The 18,438-nt window shown below is 37.4% G+C and overlaps 1 protein-coding gene across 2 annotated transcripts in view; it reads right to left on the bottom strand.

Moving 5' to 3' along the window:
* Positions 1 to 644: 644 nt before the first annotated feature.
* Positions 645 to 18,438, bottom strand: part of CIP2A (cellular inhibitor of PP2A) — a 42,626-nt gene continuing 24,832 nt past the window's right edge. For both annotated transcript variants that reach the window (XM_049857796.1, XM_049857795.1), the window contains 11 exons: positions 16,691 to 16,832; positions 14,990 to 15,089; positions 13,328 to 13,446; positions 9,782 to 9,977; positions 9,223 to 9,297; positions 9,018 to 9,128; positions 6,038 to 6,234; positions 4,236 to 4,349; positions 3,928 to 4,010; positions 2,744 to 2,883; positions 645 to 1,703 (listed from right to left, as the gene is read on the bottom strand). In XM_049857796.1, coding sequence (XP_049713753.1) covers positions 1,533 to 1,703; positions 2,744 to 2,883; positions 3,928 to 4,010; positions 4,236 to 4,349; positions 6,038 to 6,234; positions 9,018 to 9,128; positions 9,223 to 9,297; positions 9,782 to 9,977; positions 13,328 to 13,446; positions 14,990 to 15,089; positions 16,691 to 16,832 — 1,448 coding nt within the window. In that variant the 3' untranslated portion in view covers positions 645 to 1,532. The remainder of the gene's footprint in view (positions 1,704 to 2,743; positions 2,884 to 3,927; positions 4,011 to 4,235; positions 4,350 to 6,037; positions 6,235 to 9,017; positions 9,129 to 9,222; positions 9,298 to 9,781; positions 9,978 to 13,327; positions 13,447 to 14,989; positions 15,090 to 16,690; positions 16,833 to 18,438) is intronic.

Consider the following 18,438-nt stretch of genomic DNA (forward strand, 5'->3'; position numbering starts at 1 on the left):
AGGGTGACTATTTAATGTTAAATTAATTAAAATTAGATAAAATTTAACATTTAGCTCTTCGGTTGCACTAGCCACATGGCAAGTACCCAACAGCCACACATGGCTAATAGCTGTGATACCTGACTGCACAGATCTAGAGTATTTCCATTACTACAGAGAAGTCCTACTGGGTAGCACTGGGCTAGGCTCAATGTCTTGACAAGAGTTTCTAAATTGTTTGATTTTCCCCAGAACTTTTTATTAATTCACTCACTTATTTTACAAAACTAAGGCAAAACCTAGGCAAGATGAAAGTCTACTTTTAGTTTTTCGGTCATATCCATGCATTTAAACATTTTTTTCATATTAAACTGAAAATGTATGTTGCTTCAAAAGAAAACAGAATGTACCTCTACAGAACAAGCAGCAATTTAACACGTTTTACTCTGCACAATGTTTAAAAATTTGCAAAACTGTACAAAAGGTATACAAATATTCTAAACATAAATTCAGAAATACTATGGTTAAAAATTAGAAGTATGCTTCTAAACTCACTAAAAACAAGCAGCTATAGAAGAAAATGCTAAAATGAATGGTGGTAATATCAAAATATTGATATGAATACTTTTCATAAACACACTACTTACATCATTTGATTCAAATGAAAAATACTGAAAAATTCCCTTGTACTCAAGAAATATGTGAATAAAGATATTTAACCTATTCTTTTAAAATAAAATGGTCCAATTAAAAACTATTTAGCTCTAAGATAATACATTAAATGCAATTCACATCAGAATTAGCAGCAAACACTGAATTTCTAAATATGTAGCAAAAACAGAATTGGAATTATTCTTATGGAAATCATAAGAAATTCATTCATTGATTGGAAGTGATATGGTGAGTCAATATGCACCATTTTAAAAAGAATAAAAAAACTGGATATAAAAAATTCTATAAGTTATCACATAGTTCTTTATATGACAATGTAATCATTTAACACAGCTATTTTTTAATTCTACATTACTTCTGATAGCTATTCATTGGATCTTTTTTCAAATTTAGAACATATGACATACATCTTAAATGACGTAATAAAAATTATTCTATTTCTTTAGTGCTACTGTAGAGAAAAACTTCTCTAGCAATACTGTACCTTTTCTCTTTTTATCAATTGTATTTTTAATTTAAGAATCTTTAGCATTGTTATATCATGAAAGTTTGATTTGAAAATCAAAATAGTCACAAATGAGAATAAATAAGATAAAAAGAGAATGGAAAGCAGAAACATGATGACAGCGTGATAAGAATATCCTGATGTAAGAACCAAAGAAAGCTTTACACAATAGAAGAAGCCAGAAATAGAAAGGAAAACTTTAAAAATATCTATTTAAAAAAAAGCAAATAAAAACATGTATCAGGTCAGGATCTTTACTAAATTAATCACTGGATAATAATTTCCTATTGTTTTGGAGTCGCGCCTTGCCTCCCCTACCCCACAACAAATAAACAAATGAAAAATATTAGATGACAGACTCCACACGCCATCATGTCTATATACTGAGATTCACGGTCTCTGGGTTTATTTTCCCACCACTTAGGCTGTGGATCATGGCTATCATGTGCGAGTGTTTGTTCAGTTCCTCTTGTTGAAGTTTCACCAGAGATTCTTTTTCTTCCAAACGACTTGCTAATTGGGCCTTTTGAACTTCTAGGGAGGAAGCCTAAGGGATGGGGAAGAGGGGGAAAAAAACAACTTAGCATACTCTCTCTCCACAGAGATTTTAAGGTGTCTTTATCTTTTATTTGTAAGATAACCACATCAAAAGACACATTATAAGTATGCATTATATTTTAGTCAACTTTTTTACATGAAAAGTTTAAGATAAATAATCATTAAACAATAAAATACAAATTGGGAAGATGCTTTCAACTTGCCTTTTTCAGTCAACGTAGCAGCTGAAATGATGCTGAAAATACTACATACTTCTACTTAGAATTACTATGAAAATAATCAAATTAAAACAGAGCCAGGAAATCTGAATATGCCATTAAATTTTATGCCTTTTCTTTCACTCATGCTCTGTAGTAGTTCAGACAGCTGTTTAATCCTGGTCTGTTCTCATCTGCCTGGTAGTAAGTCAATGGGTCAGAAAGCACTATTCACAGCTACTACTCAGGGTACACAACGATGATAATGTAGAAAGAGCCGTGGGACTTCAATTCAGAATATTTAAGTCTATTTTGTCATTTATTGACGGTGTGACTTCGAGCAAGTAACTTAACCGGAGACTCAGTTTCTTCATTTGTAAGTTGAAAATATTTATATTTAATATTTGTTACAGTGAGGAAGATTAAAAAAGCAAATGTTTAAGACTCCTTTGCCAATTATAAAGTTCCAAACAAATCTGAGCTATTATTATTACCGTCCCTATAAGCAAAGCGCCGCAGGCTATATACTTTATACAGCTACCTGTTTGTGACACCAAGAACTGGGGGCCCCTTGCTGTATGCTTTGCCCACCTGAAAGCAGCTAAGTGCTGGCACACAGTATGTACTTAATATATGTTGGATGATTTTAGGAAATACAGGTTTTCACATTGTGAGAGGGATTTCATAATAAATGAGTCAAACCACTTTGAGATCCTAATATCTTCTAAACAAAATTACTAAGGAAACAGAATATTAGCTGCCCAAGTCCACTCTTCACATAAAATAAGACTTCATCACTTTACCTCAAAGGAAAACTTGAACAGGCTCTTACCTTAATGCTCAACTCTTTTCTTATCTGTTCTGTTCTGCTTAATTCTTTTCTAAGGATGTCAATGGTTTCTTCCTTATCTTCCTTTTCTTTTTGTAAAGTTTCAATCTTTTCTTCTTGTACTACTGCTTTTTGTTGCAAGTCTTAAAAAGCAAACAAATAAACAGTTGGCTGTATCTCAGAGGTCTTTTATTGGTATTACTCTGAAAAGGATTAGTAGCTATTATACGAGAAAAAATGTCTAGGCAGATCACAAAAAATCTTGCTGGACATATAAACTTTACAGTACGTACTGAATAGAAAACACTACGAAACCCGCCTCCTATGCAAGTATTAGGAAATCCTGGTGGCATAATGGTTAAGGTTTGCAGTTCAAATCCAGCAGGCCTCCTTGGAAATTCTATGGGGCAGTTCCACTCTGTCCTTTAGGGTTGCTATGAGTCGGAATCAACTTGATAGTAGCAGGTTTCTTTTTGATTTATACAAGTATAAAACAGAAAGTGCAAAATCCCCATGTGTTTCCCTTTTCCTCTACTCTAAACATAACATACAGTAGAGAAGAAAAGGACAGTCCTCAGAGTTTAAGGGTTAGCAGAGAAAGGGAGAGAGAAAACAATCAAAAATAATACAGGTAGGTATCTCTGCTCCAAGACAAGTTAGTTAGAAAAACAAGTTTTTGTGAATCATTTCACAGCTACTACCATTTTTTTTTTTTTTGGAAGAATCCTGGTGGCGTAGTGGTTAAGAGCTACAGCTGCTAACCAAGAGGTCGGCAGTTTGAATCCACCAGGCACTCCTTGGAAACCCTAAAGGGCAGCTGTACTCTGTCCTATAGGGTTGTTGTGAGTCAGTATCCACTTGAAGGCGATGGGTTTGGTACCATTAAGAAGCTAGAAACTAAAAGTTACCTAGCACTGCCACCTGCTGTTGTGTTTCTTAAAAAAAAAAAATTATTTTATAAAGGGCAATCACTTCCTATAAGCCCCAAATTTCAATTTGACCTCCCCAAATAAACTGCTTTGGTGAAATGTTGTGGCAAGACAAGAGAAGCTGTTTAGGATGTGGTTTATGGTTTAAAAAAACAAGAGAACTGGAAAATAATGAAAAAGCAAAATAAAAATCATTCACGCTTTTCTTTCAACATAAGATTTGTTAAGAAACAATTTAACAAATAAGGAGCTACTTACTTGCTAGTTTACACTCTCTGTCTACTAGCAGGTTCTGTACTTCTTTTCTTTGTTCTTCCTTCTCTGTTAATTGGGCAATAGTTCTGAGGTTATAAAAAAAATGTAGGGGAAAAGAAAAAAAAAAAAAAAATCAATGAACCATGCCACTTCTCCCCAACAAGTAGTTTAAGCAAAAGTTTTACAGGAACAGTAATTACTCTTAAATTCTGCCAAATGTATTTTTTAATAAACAATGTTCTGCAGAGAAAGAGAATTATTGTTTTTGAAAAATCCAAAATAAATTAGAAGAAAGAACTGGAGATTTTTACTTTTCATTTTGTTGCTTGAGTGATTCATTCAACTTTTTCACTGTCTCTATCTGTTTATTCAGAGATTCACATGTGATCTGTAAATCTTTATTTTTCTTTTCTGTAGTTTCATTCCTGAAAAGAAAACAGATACGTGAATATCTTAAAGGAGAAAAACATATGATGGAGAAGAGAAACTCTTATAGCACAGTGTTTATTATTTCTTCTAACTAAATTGTATATACTGTAGGGCACAGAATTATATCAACTCTAAAAGGCTGTAAAGATACGTCTTTGCTGACTGATGTAAACACTACCGTGAAATGCGAACACGTGGAGTATTAACCTCATCTTTATAGGTATTTTTATAGAGCTTTATTTCACAGATGATATTGCATTACATAATTTGCTATAAAATACGTACAGATATCATTAGAGTTAAGTCTAGAAATTAAAACAATTATAAAAGAATAACGCTTTAAAAAATTAATGATGTTATCATTCATTAGCCTCTTGGGTATGATATGTGTTTAATTAAAAATGTCAAATCAATGAATAAATATTTCTAGTAATTAGGAAGTTTGGGATTCTAAATTTCTTTTGCCCTTTAAAGCTCTGCATCTTTACCTGCAAGATAACACAGATGAAACTCTAAGGTGATACTCTGAAACTCAACTATCTCAATCATAAAATACTCCTTATATTTCACTAAGTACAAAGATAAAAAACTGGTGGCACTGTCCAAAATTGGCCAGCAGAAGTGTTTATTTGCCCTACATAGGATTTTCAAAAATTTGAATGCCTTTAGATAGTCTCTATGATTACAAATGGCCTTTCCCCAACCAGGTTCATTTACTTGTTAACCCGCCTGGCTCTTCAAGGCTTGAAGTTACTTCATAAGTAGGCTCTGCTGTTGTTAGCCACAACTGAGTGGAATGCGACTCATGGCAACCCCACGTGTGTCAGAGCAGAACTGCTCCGTAGGGTTTTCAAGGCTGTGACCTTTTGGAAGCAGACGCCAGCCTGTCTTTCGTGGCGCCTCTGGGTGGGTTCGAACTGCCAATATTTTGGCTAGTAGTTGAGTGCTTAACCATTTGTACCACCCAGGGATTCCTCAGTAGGTTCTGGAAATCACATATTTATCTTAGACTACTTCCTGTATTAATCATGCATTCTACTTGTGCTGCCTCAAACAACCAGACTTTGGAAAAAAAAAGAAGGGAAAACGTCCTATTTGGAAATCACCTTGTCACAAGTTTTCTAGATGCTATTCATTTTCTGCCCTTCATTTTTAATTGGTGGGCAACTAAGCCTGTGGGCCTTGCAAAGCTAAATAAAATTCTACCTTTTTGTATTAATAGCATGTTAACAGTGGGACATTTTTTACAAATCTTAACCAATCTTAAAACAATAAGTAAGTTCCTCAGAGTGCTTTTATTTTTATAATCCAGTGCATTCAACAAATACGTATGGAGGGGCTGACTATCAAGCCCTGTTTTAGACCCTACGGATTTGTTAGTGAATAAAATAGACAAAAAAAATTATCATGTGGAACTTATGCCCCAAATGACTATATGAAGAAATAAAAGCAGAGTCACCCAGAAGGAGACAGACCTGTATTCTGTTTCCAACTTCAACACTGCGTTTGAGGAATCAATACTTCATTTCACTAGGACTTAGTTTCTCGCTCACTACTGAAATTTATGATATGATCAGAACACACGAAATGATTCAGAAAAGATTTTAGGGCCACAAAAAAAGAAACAGTGTGGGTTCGTTCTAGGTTCTAACCTTATACAGAAACTTTTACTTTATTAATTTACCTCTGAAGAAGTTCCATGTAAGACTTTGTCAGTATTTCATGTTCTTCAGCCACAGACTCTAACTTCCTATTATGCTGAAAGAGGTGCTCAATATCACTCTGGGCTCTTTCTGATTCAACCTGCTGTGACTTCAGCAACACACCAAGCTCTTCATTTTTTCTCTCAACTTCTCTCAACATACTCGCAAGTGTCCGTGCCTTAAAATGAAACAGAAGAACACAGACTTTTGCAACATTATTTACATAATATGCTCCATTTCTACAATTCAGAAGATTTACCAAACAACTCATAGGCTAGCATCTATTGGGCTATGTAAGGTTGTATTAGTCAAATATATTGACTACTTAGCTACTTCTAATAAATCTGATACTGATATAGTTTATTTAATAGACTGCTCTAATAACAACCTTCTCATTATAAGCAGATTAATGGAAATAAATGAATAATTGTAACATGATGGTGGCTCTTGGCTTATAAATTTTACATATAATACTCAACTAAAAGGGTAGAGTCCTTGGGTTTAGATGTCAAAACACAATTTGCAGACATAAGTTATTCCATTTCAGGTAAGAATAAGACCTTAGCTCCATTACAGATGCTTAAAGTGAATGTGTGAAAATTCAGGGAAAACGACCTACAATTGATACAAAACAATCTGACATGAAACATATTGAAGCAGAAAAGCAACCAGAATGAGAAGTGAACTCCCCACCAACCCTAAATACTACTTATTCTACCATGCCAGTTAAATGCCTAAGCCCTTCTCTGCTTTTATAATATAGAATGTAATGCAGTAATCCCAATTATTTAGGGATGCTTTTATAAGAAGCCTTTCCAATAACATTGATAAAACACTACACTCTTTAATAAAATGCAAGACGTGTCTAATAGACACAGAATACAATAATGTGGCTTATAAGGAGAGGGGTTTTTAATACCACTAATTTTCTTTCTTGGAATTTATGAAAAATTCAACAGACCTGTGAAGATAATGCACCCATGTTAAAATAAGAAAAAAAGAATACGATAGGATTTATTTATATTTTTTAGAATATCTTTATTCCAAAAGGATTTAAAAGGTATTTTACTTATCACTGATTTTAATGCCTCTTGCAAAAGCCAGAAAAACTTTATTATAATTCATTACAAATGATATCAATTGTCTAGATTCATTTGCATCTGCTGGGAAACAAACTCATTGTCATTAAATTGGCTCCAACTGATGGCGACCTCATGTATTAGAGTAGAACGGCTGCATACAGTTTTCTTGGCTGTAATTTTTTATGGAAGCAGGTTGCTAGGCCTTTCTTCTGCAGTGCTGCTGGGTTTGAACTGCCAACCTTTTGGTTAAAAGTTGAGTACAAACTCTTTGCACTGCCCGGGGACCTAATGTACAATATAATGCCTTTATTATCTTGGTTTTTATTTACTTAGCATAATGCCAAACCTAAAAGCACTCACCACGTACTGAGCGCTACACTAGGCCTGGCTATACAGAAACTGTCCCTGACGTCATGATGGAGAGGGCAGGGAGATAATAGTTTCCATATGGGATAAGTGTGATATGGAGTTAAGCACAGTGCAAATGGTTAAAGGAAGGATCAACAAACACATATGCAGGAAGAGAAAGGTCAGAGAAAGGTTCTGGGAAATGGAGGTATTTAAAATGAAATCTGAAGGAATATGAGTTAGGCAAAGAAAGAGAGGAAAAAGTGCTCCAGACAGAGGAAACAGCAAGTGCAAAGGCAGGTAAACGCAGGTGTATGGCAGGTTCTGGAACTGCAAACTGGTCTAATATGGCTGACTGCAGAGAGCGAGTGGCATTGCAAGATGACGCCTGACAAGTAGTTAGGATCCTTGTACTCCAAACTCAGGAATATAGATTATATTCTGAGAGCAGTGGGGAGCACTATGGAGGATACTCAGCACAGGAGTGACAGGATCAGATTACTGCCTCAGAAAGATGTGTGTGTGTGTGTGTGTGTGTGTTGGGGGGAAGGATAAACACAAGGGAGACAGCACCTTGGCGGCAGTGTAGAGGGCGATTGGGAAGAGGGTGCTAGACTGAAGTAGGAAGACCAACTAGGAGACTGCTGTGACTCATGTGGAAAATGGAACGGGGCTGACCCAGACAGCACAGCGGTGGGAACAGGGATGAGGCAGAAATGAGGAATACTGAGGAGGAAGAAGCAACGAGACATGGCAAATGATTAATTGTGGGAGGTAAACTGCATGGTTTCCAGGTTTCTTATTGGACAACTCTAACAGCAGCAGGTGGAATACAAAACAAAGAAATTTTTAAAAAGGGGCGAGGTGATGAGTTCAGGGCTCATTACGCTGAGCTGAAAGTGTTTGCTACATATCTAAATGGAGGTACACAGGCTTTTAGTGCTTAGCAAAAGATCTGGGCTAGACAAAAAACTGGGGCATCAACATTTTGGTAATGGTTGAACCCATGAATCATGTAAGAAGGGAAAAAGGGCACAGAACAGAATCTTGGGCAACCTCAACGCTGAAGAGTTTAGTGGAAGAAGAGAGGCTCATAAAGTATATTGAAGAATATCCAAAGGATAGAAAAAAGATCAGAAAATAATGACGTAACCAAAATTAAAGGGGAGTTTCAAGATAGAGGGAGTACCTGTGTCAAATGCTGAGAAGAATTTCTGTTAGAGTAAAAAGCATATAATTAGTATTTTGTACATGTTTTAGGAGCCCTGGTAGCATAGTGGTTAAAGTGCTCAGCTGCTCATCAAAAGGCTGGAAGTTCCAGCTCACTGGATGCTCCATGGGAGAAAGATGTGGCAGTCTGTTTCTGTAAGCATTACAGCCTCGGAAACCCTGTGGGGCAGTTCTACTCAGTCCTACAGGGTCGCTATGAGTTGGAATCAACTTGATGGCAATGGGTTTGATTTTTTGGGTACATGTTTTACTTCATTATTTATTTTTCTACTAATCAGGCATGTTTTAATGTCGTACATACCTCAGTCTCTGCTTGAGTTCTTTGACAGCGATACTGAGCAATCAGTCTATCGGCTTGTGCAAGGGCTAGAGCTTTTGCTTCCAAGAGATCTTGTAGCCTGCTTTCTTTGGACTATAAGAAAATATACCACTGACCGTTAGCAATTACAGAAAAAACATTTATTGAAGTTTAATTGTTACACATAATTAAATAAGTTAGCACTCACGGCTAAAGTGGACAATTTCATCTCATATATATCCATTATGTCCGAAATCCTCACGTCGTTAATCTGATCCTTTACCTAGGTTTTAATATAACAGAGTTCAAAGGTCAGAAAACTTCAACATTAGACAAATAAATAACAAATAAATGCCTACCATGAATCTAAATAATTAAAATTTAATGAATAACAAAATAAAACAATTAATGCCATATTGGGTGGGTCAGAAGCAGTCACTAACCCGGACATTGCAGAACAATTTCGAGGTAAGATTTGATACGCTCGTGGGAATTTTAAAAGTATTTCTTAAGCTGTGGGGTGTGGGGCAATTAGGAAAAGAACGGCAAATGTGTTAAAATGTCGGAATTTTATGACTGAGTCTTCCTTTCTTCCCAAACTTTCCAGAAAATTGTTACTTTTATATTCTAAAATAAACCTAAAAAGGTTAAGATTTCAGTGATGGAATATGCATCTAAAGCTGTTTAAATAAATGTTATAACCAGGGTTGTCATTTGGCTGGTATGTACCACTTTAACCCTATTTATAATTATCATTTATCACTCACCACCACTCCAGACTGAAGCTTCTCTATTAATTCCTCAATGTTCAATCCAGGAACATTATCCTTCAAAAGGGGAGGAGTTAAACACTTCACTGACGCTGGGAAGCTGTGGTTTAATGACTGCAAAGGCGCTCTTCTGGGCATACGGTCTGCTTCCTGTTGTCTATAGGCATTGTTTGCTGCTATACTTTCTCCAAGTCTGAATGGCAGGATCAAAAAGGAGAAAGAAATAATCAGATAAAAATAAAGCAAGAGTTAGTGCAGAATGCAGGAATCTTTTAGAATGGGTCTTTTTTTTAGAATACCAAAACCAAAAAATCTGTTGCTGCCAAGTCGATACCAACTCATAATGACCCTACAAGACAGAGCAGAACTGCCCCAAGGGGTTTCCGAGGAGCAGCTGGTAGGTTCGAACTGCTGACTTTTTGGTTAGCAGCCGAGCTCTTAACCACTGTGCCACCAGGGCACCTTCCCCACCCCCCTTTTTTTTTTTTTTTTAAAGAAGTGTTCAAATACTCTTTAAGTAATCTTCTTGGAGACCACGATGAAGCAAGGTTTTAGGAAATATCTTAAATCTGCAGGAGGACTCACCCCATTTTCAACCACAACCATTTTCAGAAACCCCACCTCTTGGAGGCACTGAAGAACGTTTGTGAGTGTGGACTATTTCTAAAAATACAGTACAAAGTTACTGGTCAGAGCACCTGTCTTACCATGGGCAATACTACCTGGCCTTTCTATATCCTTCCCCCTGCCCCTGCTCACTGGGTGTGCTCTAACCAATCGGACCTGCATTCTGCCCTTTAAAACTCCTGCTTCAGGGCCTTGTATGTGCTGTTCCTTTATCTGGAACATTCTTCTCACCAGGTCTGCACAGGGCCGTTCCTTCTCAGTTCAAATTCACCTCCTCAGACAGGCCTTCACTAATCCCCCACATAATGTAAATACTAACCAGCCCTCCCCACAGAGACATGTACAATAGGAAACTCTTTGTTTATCTCTCAACTAGAATGTATACCTCATGACAGAAGGCATCTAGTCTTATTTCCTGCAATATCCAAACTGCCTAGACGAGGGCCTGACACATAGCTGGCACACATTACATGTTCGCTAAGTGTTTCAACAGTAATTAAAAAAAAAACCTACTTACCCATCCATCTACCTAACTCAACATATAAATTCACCTTTTTAAACTAAGATAACGTCAAATAAGGGCATTAAATAAAATGGTAAGCATAAATAGGCATGTAAGTTAGTGCTCAAGGAAAATTATTTACAAGAAAAGTAAAACGAGGAAAACCAAAGCACAGTGAAAATGCTGGGAGGGTCTCACACACAGAGGATGAGATTCCCATTTCCAGTGAGGCAGGAGCTTCCCACTCTGAAGCTTCTGGGTTTTGCTTCATACATCAGATTACCACACTTGAAGCAAGCAAGCCACTAAAAAATGAAGCAGCTTCAGTGACCACTTCTATCTTGTAAAATAAAGAGAAGCTTCCTGTTTGCCTATTATTTATTTAAAAAGAAGTATTACAAAACAAAAGGAAGTTTGAATATGTGGCCAAACATTCCACAGTTCTTCAACTTTTGACTTATGACCACCTATATTATTCCATTCAAAGTCAGGTCTAAAGTCAGGAAAGTTGTCTGTCAGGGTTGTATCCATTTACTACACTTATTCAATCTGTATGCTGAGCAAATAATCCAAGAAGCTGGACTATATGAAGAACAGGGCATCAGGATTGGAGGAAGACTCATTAACAACCTGTGTTATGCAGGTGACACAACCTTACTTGCTGAAAGTGAAGAGGACTTGAAACACTTACTGATGAAGATCAAAGATCACAGCCTTCAGTATGGATTGCATCTCAACATAAAGAAAACAAAAATCCTCGCAACTGGACCAATGAACAACATCATGGCAAATGGAGAAAAGATTGAAGTTGTCAAGGATTTCATTTTACTTGGCTCCACAATCAACACCCATGGAAGCAGCAGTCAAGAAATCAAAAGACACACTACACTGGGCAAATCTGCTGCAAGAGATCTCTTTAAAGTGTTGAAAAGCAAAGATGTTACTTTGAAGACTAAGGTGCAGCTGACCCAAGCCGTGGTATTTTCAGTTGCTTCATATGCATGTGAAAGCTGGACGATGAATAAGGAAGACTGAAGAACTGACACCTTTGAATTATGGTGTTGGCCAAGAATACTGAATATACCATGGACTGCCAAAAGAATGAACAAATCTGCCTTGGAAGAAGTACAACCAGAATGCTCCTTAGAAGCAAGGATGGCAAGACGACGTCTCACATACTTTGGACATGTTATTAGGAGGGATCAGTCCCTGGAGAAGGAACTCATGATTGGTAGAGCAGAGGGCCACTGAAAACGAGGAAGACCCTCAACGAGATGGATTGACACAGCGACTGCAACAATAGGCTCAAGCGAAACAACGATTGTGTGTGAGGATGGTGCAGGACCAGGGAGTGTTTCATTCTGTTGTACACAGGGTTGCTATGAGTTGGAACCAACTCGATGGCACCTAACAGCAACAACATATTATTCTGAAAAAACGTTTGCTAGGTCAGTTAATAGCATTCTGTAGGGGCTAGCAACCTTTTCCTTCAAAGACCAGATAATAACTATTTTAGGCTTGAGGGCCCATACAGTCTCTGTTGTATCTAATCAACTCTGCTGCTGTAGTGTGAAAGCAGCCAGGGACAACACAGAAAATATGAAAATACATGTGGCTGTGTACTGATAAAACTTTATTTACAAAAACAGATGACCTATCTGTGGGCTATAGTTTGCCGACCCTGGCAGACAGGATGTCTTACTTATTCTCACCAAATGCTTCAGTAGGTTATTCAAACCACTTTTACAGGCTCATTTATATAAACTACTTAATTTTTAAAATTCATTAAAGTAGATCCCCTAGCAGACATTTTGCCAAATTTTAGAGACAGCCCTGAAAACCTGAAATTTTTGAGACACAATTTCAAATATTCTTTTATTATTTGAAATTAATGAGTACAGTGACAGTTTTGCCTTGCCAGCATCAATTTCATTTTGAGATAAAAGCACCCATTTTTCTTTACGGAAATTCTCCCTTACCCCATCCGAACTTTCCACCCATGTAGTTCTCCTAGTAGATCTCTCTCCTTGGCATGTGACCCAGGTTCTGGTCAATGAGAGGGAAGTTTACTTTTCACTTAAATAATTGGGAGAAACTCTTTCTACAGACCAAGTCCAGTGATAGGATGTGAGTTAGAGCATCCAAACACATAGGTGGTGAGAGTCCGAGAGGGACAGTGCTTCGATAATACAGTGAAGCACCTGGGCTAGCTTTTCCCTGCCTGAGAATATGCCAGGACTTTACAGTTAGAGTCAAAAGCTTGTCTTTTTAAAAATGATTTGAAAGATTATCGACTATTAGAGTGTGAAACATCCAACTCTATTTGCTAATTTATCTGCATGGAGGGCTGCCAAAGAGACACAGCAGGCTATTCCAGTACCACAAGAGGTACACTGCAAAGGATTCCAACTCACGCCAAAGCAGGAAAATCTGGGAGTGGAGCAGCTTCCAATAATATTCCCAGTCCAGACTGTACTTGTTCTCTATTATCTGATGTTAAAGCAAAAGCCAAAGGAGTAATCAAACGTGAATCCTAAACAAATCAGAAAACAAAAGGTAAGAAGCAGGTTATCTTGCAAAAGGGAAAGAATAAACAATGCCAGGCCTTTAAGGGTGTGATGAGCAAGCGGTGCTAAATCATAAAGTAATTCCAGGCAAACCCCAATGTGTCTTTATCTGGGGCTTCAATGTATTATTAGTCTTTGCCCTGCTACGGCTGTGTACACTGTCACACAATCATTGTGAATGCCAGCTTAAAGAAGTTCTAGCAAACCTTTTGAATCTTTTCAATTGTGCCTTTGAAAATCATCTTATTCTGATAAATTTAAAAGCCCATCCACAACTAATTTTTGAACTATTTTTCTAGCTATCATTTAAAAGAAGAAAAAGTTAAAAATGGCTTAATCATTTCAAAATTAAAGCCATAAAATAAAAGCAAAATCCAAATCATCTCAAACTAAACGTACTGACTGAAACAATCATACTTGAAGTATGAGTCCTTCATGTCAGTAAATACGTTAGCACTGCGGCCCCCAAATTATCTATTATGAAAAGCATCTCCTAAGAACTCACACAAAATCAGTTTAACCCAATTTTTAAAAAACATACATTATCAAGTTATTAGCGAAGAAAATATTAAAATACAAGTCCTGTATAATTACCACCATTTTTAAATGCTGAGTGTCATGGAAGCACTCAAGTATAACCCAACTGCAAAGAACTATGCTAACATCTGGCATTTATTTTCATAACCTTCCACGGTAACCCTTCCTAACTCCTCCCAGGGAACAGAATTATTACTCCACTTTACAGCCAGGGAAACAGCAGCTCAGCGAGGTGAAATAACCGGCTCAAGGACACACTGGCTAACAAGTGGTGGCGCTGACACCTGAACCCAGCATCTTACGCATTACGCTCTCAAAACACGCAAGCATGCCTAAGGTTTTAGTGTTGGCTTCTACCCCGACTACACATACTGTAGAGCCATCTCTGTTGGATTCCAAAGTGTAGTAAATGAATCACACATGCTTGCTAGATACCTGTAACAAGCCAGGTGCTGTGAGTATCAAGGTAGATATCTAGCGCTCTTAGTGAGCGACCACTATCACTGAAATTGGTTAGCTACTCTCTGCACGTCCCCACTAATCTTATTATCAGTCATAATCAAGTCTTTTTCTTCCGGAAGTCTCTCTGTTCCCTTAGAACCACGACCACGACCAAACAGGAAACCCCCAAAATACATGCACCCCCCCACCACCCCTCCAAATGCCAAGAGAAACAGAAGAACCTTGCATGTAGGACACAAGGAAGAAAAGGCTGAGGATGCAGCACTCTAACGAACACTCTGAGCATTGGACTCAGGAGCACTTACGTTCAGTTTCTGTCAAATTATGTAAAATAACTGTGTAGTGAGAATACTATAAGTACTTAAGACTCTTAACAATTTTGAACTTTCTTCTGATGGCCAATTCTAAGAAAAACATCTTCAAAAGATAGGTAATATTAAAACAGAAAGCTTTACTTTAGGAAGCCTTTACATATGAATGTACTTCAAGGTTTGAAGGGTTTAAACTCACCTGAAGGATTTTGTAAAAGCTTACTTCCAGACCAGCGACCAGCTGCTTAAGTTTATTCATCAAATCAAGAGTTTTCAAAATTACATCAGCAGCGAGTTTGCTTTAAAAATAAGTTGTAGTTAAATTAGACAACTCAGAAACTGCTTAGAGCTTATTTCCCTTCATAGTTGTAAAGAAAACAAAAAGCTAACACTTGTTTGCTTTCAAACCTCAAGAAGGTGAAGTATTATTCCTGTTGAGAAGTAAAAATATCACAGAGGATCAACATCCTTTTAATCCAAGACCCAAAGACGATACATCAGCGTTAATAATTCAAGTTCAGTCAGTGTTTCTTGTTCAACTTTCGGCTTCAAAATTGGTAGCAGTGTCAGCAATTTAATTCTTATTTAATTCTTCGCTTTGTCACTGGAGTGTCAACACTAGAGGGTAACTTTAGGCATACAGATTTGCTGAACACCCAATATGCGCTGCAAGAATTATACTAGGCTGTGTTCTCAACTTTGTAGCTGAAAAGTATAAAAAAGTAAAGAGATCACCTTGTTCTTGGACGCGACTGAAGTCTCCACAGCGGTTCCCCCTGCCCGCTTCCACTTGCAGCCCACCAAGCCAAGGTCTCTAACTGCGGTTTGGCCCAACCACACCATGGTGTGAATTCTGTGTCAGAACCCTGCGTATGCATGGGCCAGCATCTTGACGCATGTGCAGGAGCTAAGGAACCGTGCCCTTACTTGACCCTGGACCTGAGCATCGGAGGGGAACATATTCTCCAGAACACTGCAGTACCCAAGTCCCTTTGCAAAATGAGAAGTCCCACAATGCGGACTTGCTTTGCAACAAGACTCAGCACCCGGCTCTCCAAATATGGGCATGGGAGGGCTCGGGGGGTTGTGATTTCCGGCGCCAATCCCTGCCCTCTGGGGACTCAAGGACAGAAAAGCTCCCACCTCCTCTGGGGTGGTGAGCTCCTGGTCATTTGGCTGTTAGGGCCCACACTGCTCCTTGTTTGAGCAAACAATGAATTCCCACTTTGTTTCCCTTGCAATCGGTGGTGTATGTCCAAGTTATTTCGCTCGGCTAATAGGACAGGACAAGAACCTGCATTCAGTAACACAATCACTGACAATTATGACACTTATGGAATTTTGAACAAATCAGAGTCTTGCATTTAGCAGTCTTTCAATAAGATTTGTCAAATGGACTTAATTCATGAGGTTTTAAGGGGATAAAACAGTATCTCATTACTATCAGTGAAAATCCACCTTCAATCATTAAGAAGAATTGTCTCTGTCAATATGAAACTTTCAGCAGTGAATTATTTCCCTGTAGCAAAAACTTTTTTTTTTATTATTTAAAAATGTAAAATTAAATGTAAAAATCTCAAAAAGGAGTTCCAGAAAAAAAAATGTTCAGGAGTATATAAAACTCTTAGACAATCACAATTAATTAAAACAAAATCAACCTAAACAATAAAAAATAAACCACAGGTGTTAATACCTTTCTTCAGAGATATATAAGATCTATGAATTAAAAAAATAAATTCATCATGAAAATATTTTTAATTCTCTGCTATGCCTTGAGTTGACAGAACATACCCAAGTGTGATTCTCCAAAAGGGATGAAAATCACTGCCATAAAACCCCATCTTTTGATTTTTAGTAAATTTGTCTTTACCATTTTGCCACCTGGGTTGAATATGCTTACCACAATTCAGAATCTGCTACCTTTGTTCCAAACCCCAGGTCGATCTTGCCATACGTAAACTGTTGTTCTATCAGAGTGGTGCATTTGGTAGTCGTCACAACTTTTGCAAGGTGCATTTTGAGAGTATCGTCTCCACACAGAGGTAGGTTTTGTTAAGGAACACAAACAAAACATTCTTTCTCTCTCTATAGCACTTTACAGTATCTGGGGTTCCTGTGTGGTGCAAACGAATGTTAAGGCGCTCAGCTGCTAACCAAAAGGTTGGCGGTTCAAGTACACCTAGGGGTACCTCGGGAGAATTAGTCATTGCAATCTAAGCAGCACAGCTTTACCCTGACACACACAGGGTTACCATGAGGCAGAATCAACTCAACGGCAAGAGGTTGATTTTATAGCATTTAGGATGATTTCATACAAATTATCTCATCATTGCAATCCTGTGTGATTAGTGTTACATTAGCTCAATGACAGATTAGGAAACTGATGCTCAGGATATTTACGTGACTGGTAAATAACACAGATGGACTAGCACCGAACACTTCTGACTCAAAGATAAAGCATGATGGGTGTTTTCCACTAGATGGTAATTTTGTGTAGATCATAATGGTTCAATAAGTTAAAGGAAGTTATTTTTCATATTTGGTATATTATAATTTGAGTATCTATCATTAGAAAGGGATCAAATTATGGTACCATTCAATGACAGACTGCTTGAATACATTCATTACAAATAGCAAGGTCAGGAGAGTAATCACAAATCCCTACAGCCATCAGCTGGGTACGTTAAACACACTCACTCACTCACTCACTCACTCACTCACTCACTCACTCACTCACTCACTCACTCACTCACTCTCTCTCCCCCACCCCACACACCCACCACTAGGGTTTCACATCACTCCAATTAGATTAGATTCTCTGGAAGTAAGGATCTGATGTAAATATTTAAAACACGTTTCCCAGGTGATTCTCAGCCAGTTGAGATCCACTGCTATAAAGGCATAGCAGGAGCTCAGAGGGAAGATTAAACAGAGGTGGCATTTGCTCAAGGACGGACAAAGCTTAGCAAATTCTTCTTCAGAGATACAAGAAAATCTAGGTAAATTTAAGAGATATGGAGGCTCATTGCTCACAAAAAAACAGTAATGAAATAGTAAAAGAACTCAGACTTGACTTCCTAGCAACTTAGAATCAGTTGATCTAAAAACATAAAATTAACACCAAGAAAGACTCAAGAGAATCACTGTATACAACTTAATCAGCAACATTAATTGTACTCAAGGTTTTCTTTTTCTGAAATGAGTTAATTTGTCTTGATGTATTTGTCTTTTTTATAATCAAGTGTGATGTCATATTAAAACATTTATGGAGGTTGATGTTCATTTTAAAAACACAAAGCAACAAAAAACTGGGCTAAAACAATAACTCTACCACTATTTCCTTATTTTCTAATATAGTCCACCAAAGAATGGCACCACACATCATCCAGGGGCAGCAATTAGCATCAAAAACAGAAGACGGATTAACAAGGAGGGATAAAACAATCATTTTAGGACGTATCTTCTAATCCCAACTTCTGGTAAAAATGTACAAGCCAACTTTAAAAACTATGTCTTAAAGTGCATTTTAGCGTAACAGTTTTACACAGAAAAACAAGGAGAAAAGTCTAGAAAACTTTTTTGAAGATTTCATTGAGAATAGAAACAAGCTGAGTAAATGCAATCAATATTAGGGAGAAATGAGTGGTT

Source organism: Elephas maximus, chromosome 18 (assembly GCF_024166365.1).
Source record: "Elephas maximus indicus isolate mEleMax1 chromosome 18, mEleMax1 primary haplotype, whole genome shotgun sequence".
Taxonomy (NCBI): domain Eukaryota; kingdom Metazoa; phylum Chordata; class Mammalia; order Proboscidea; family Elephantidae; genus Elephas; species Elephas maximus.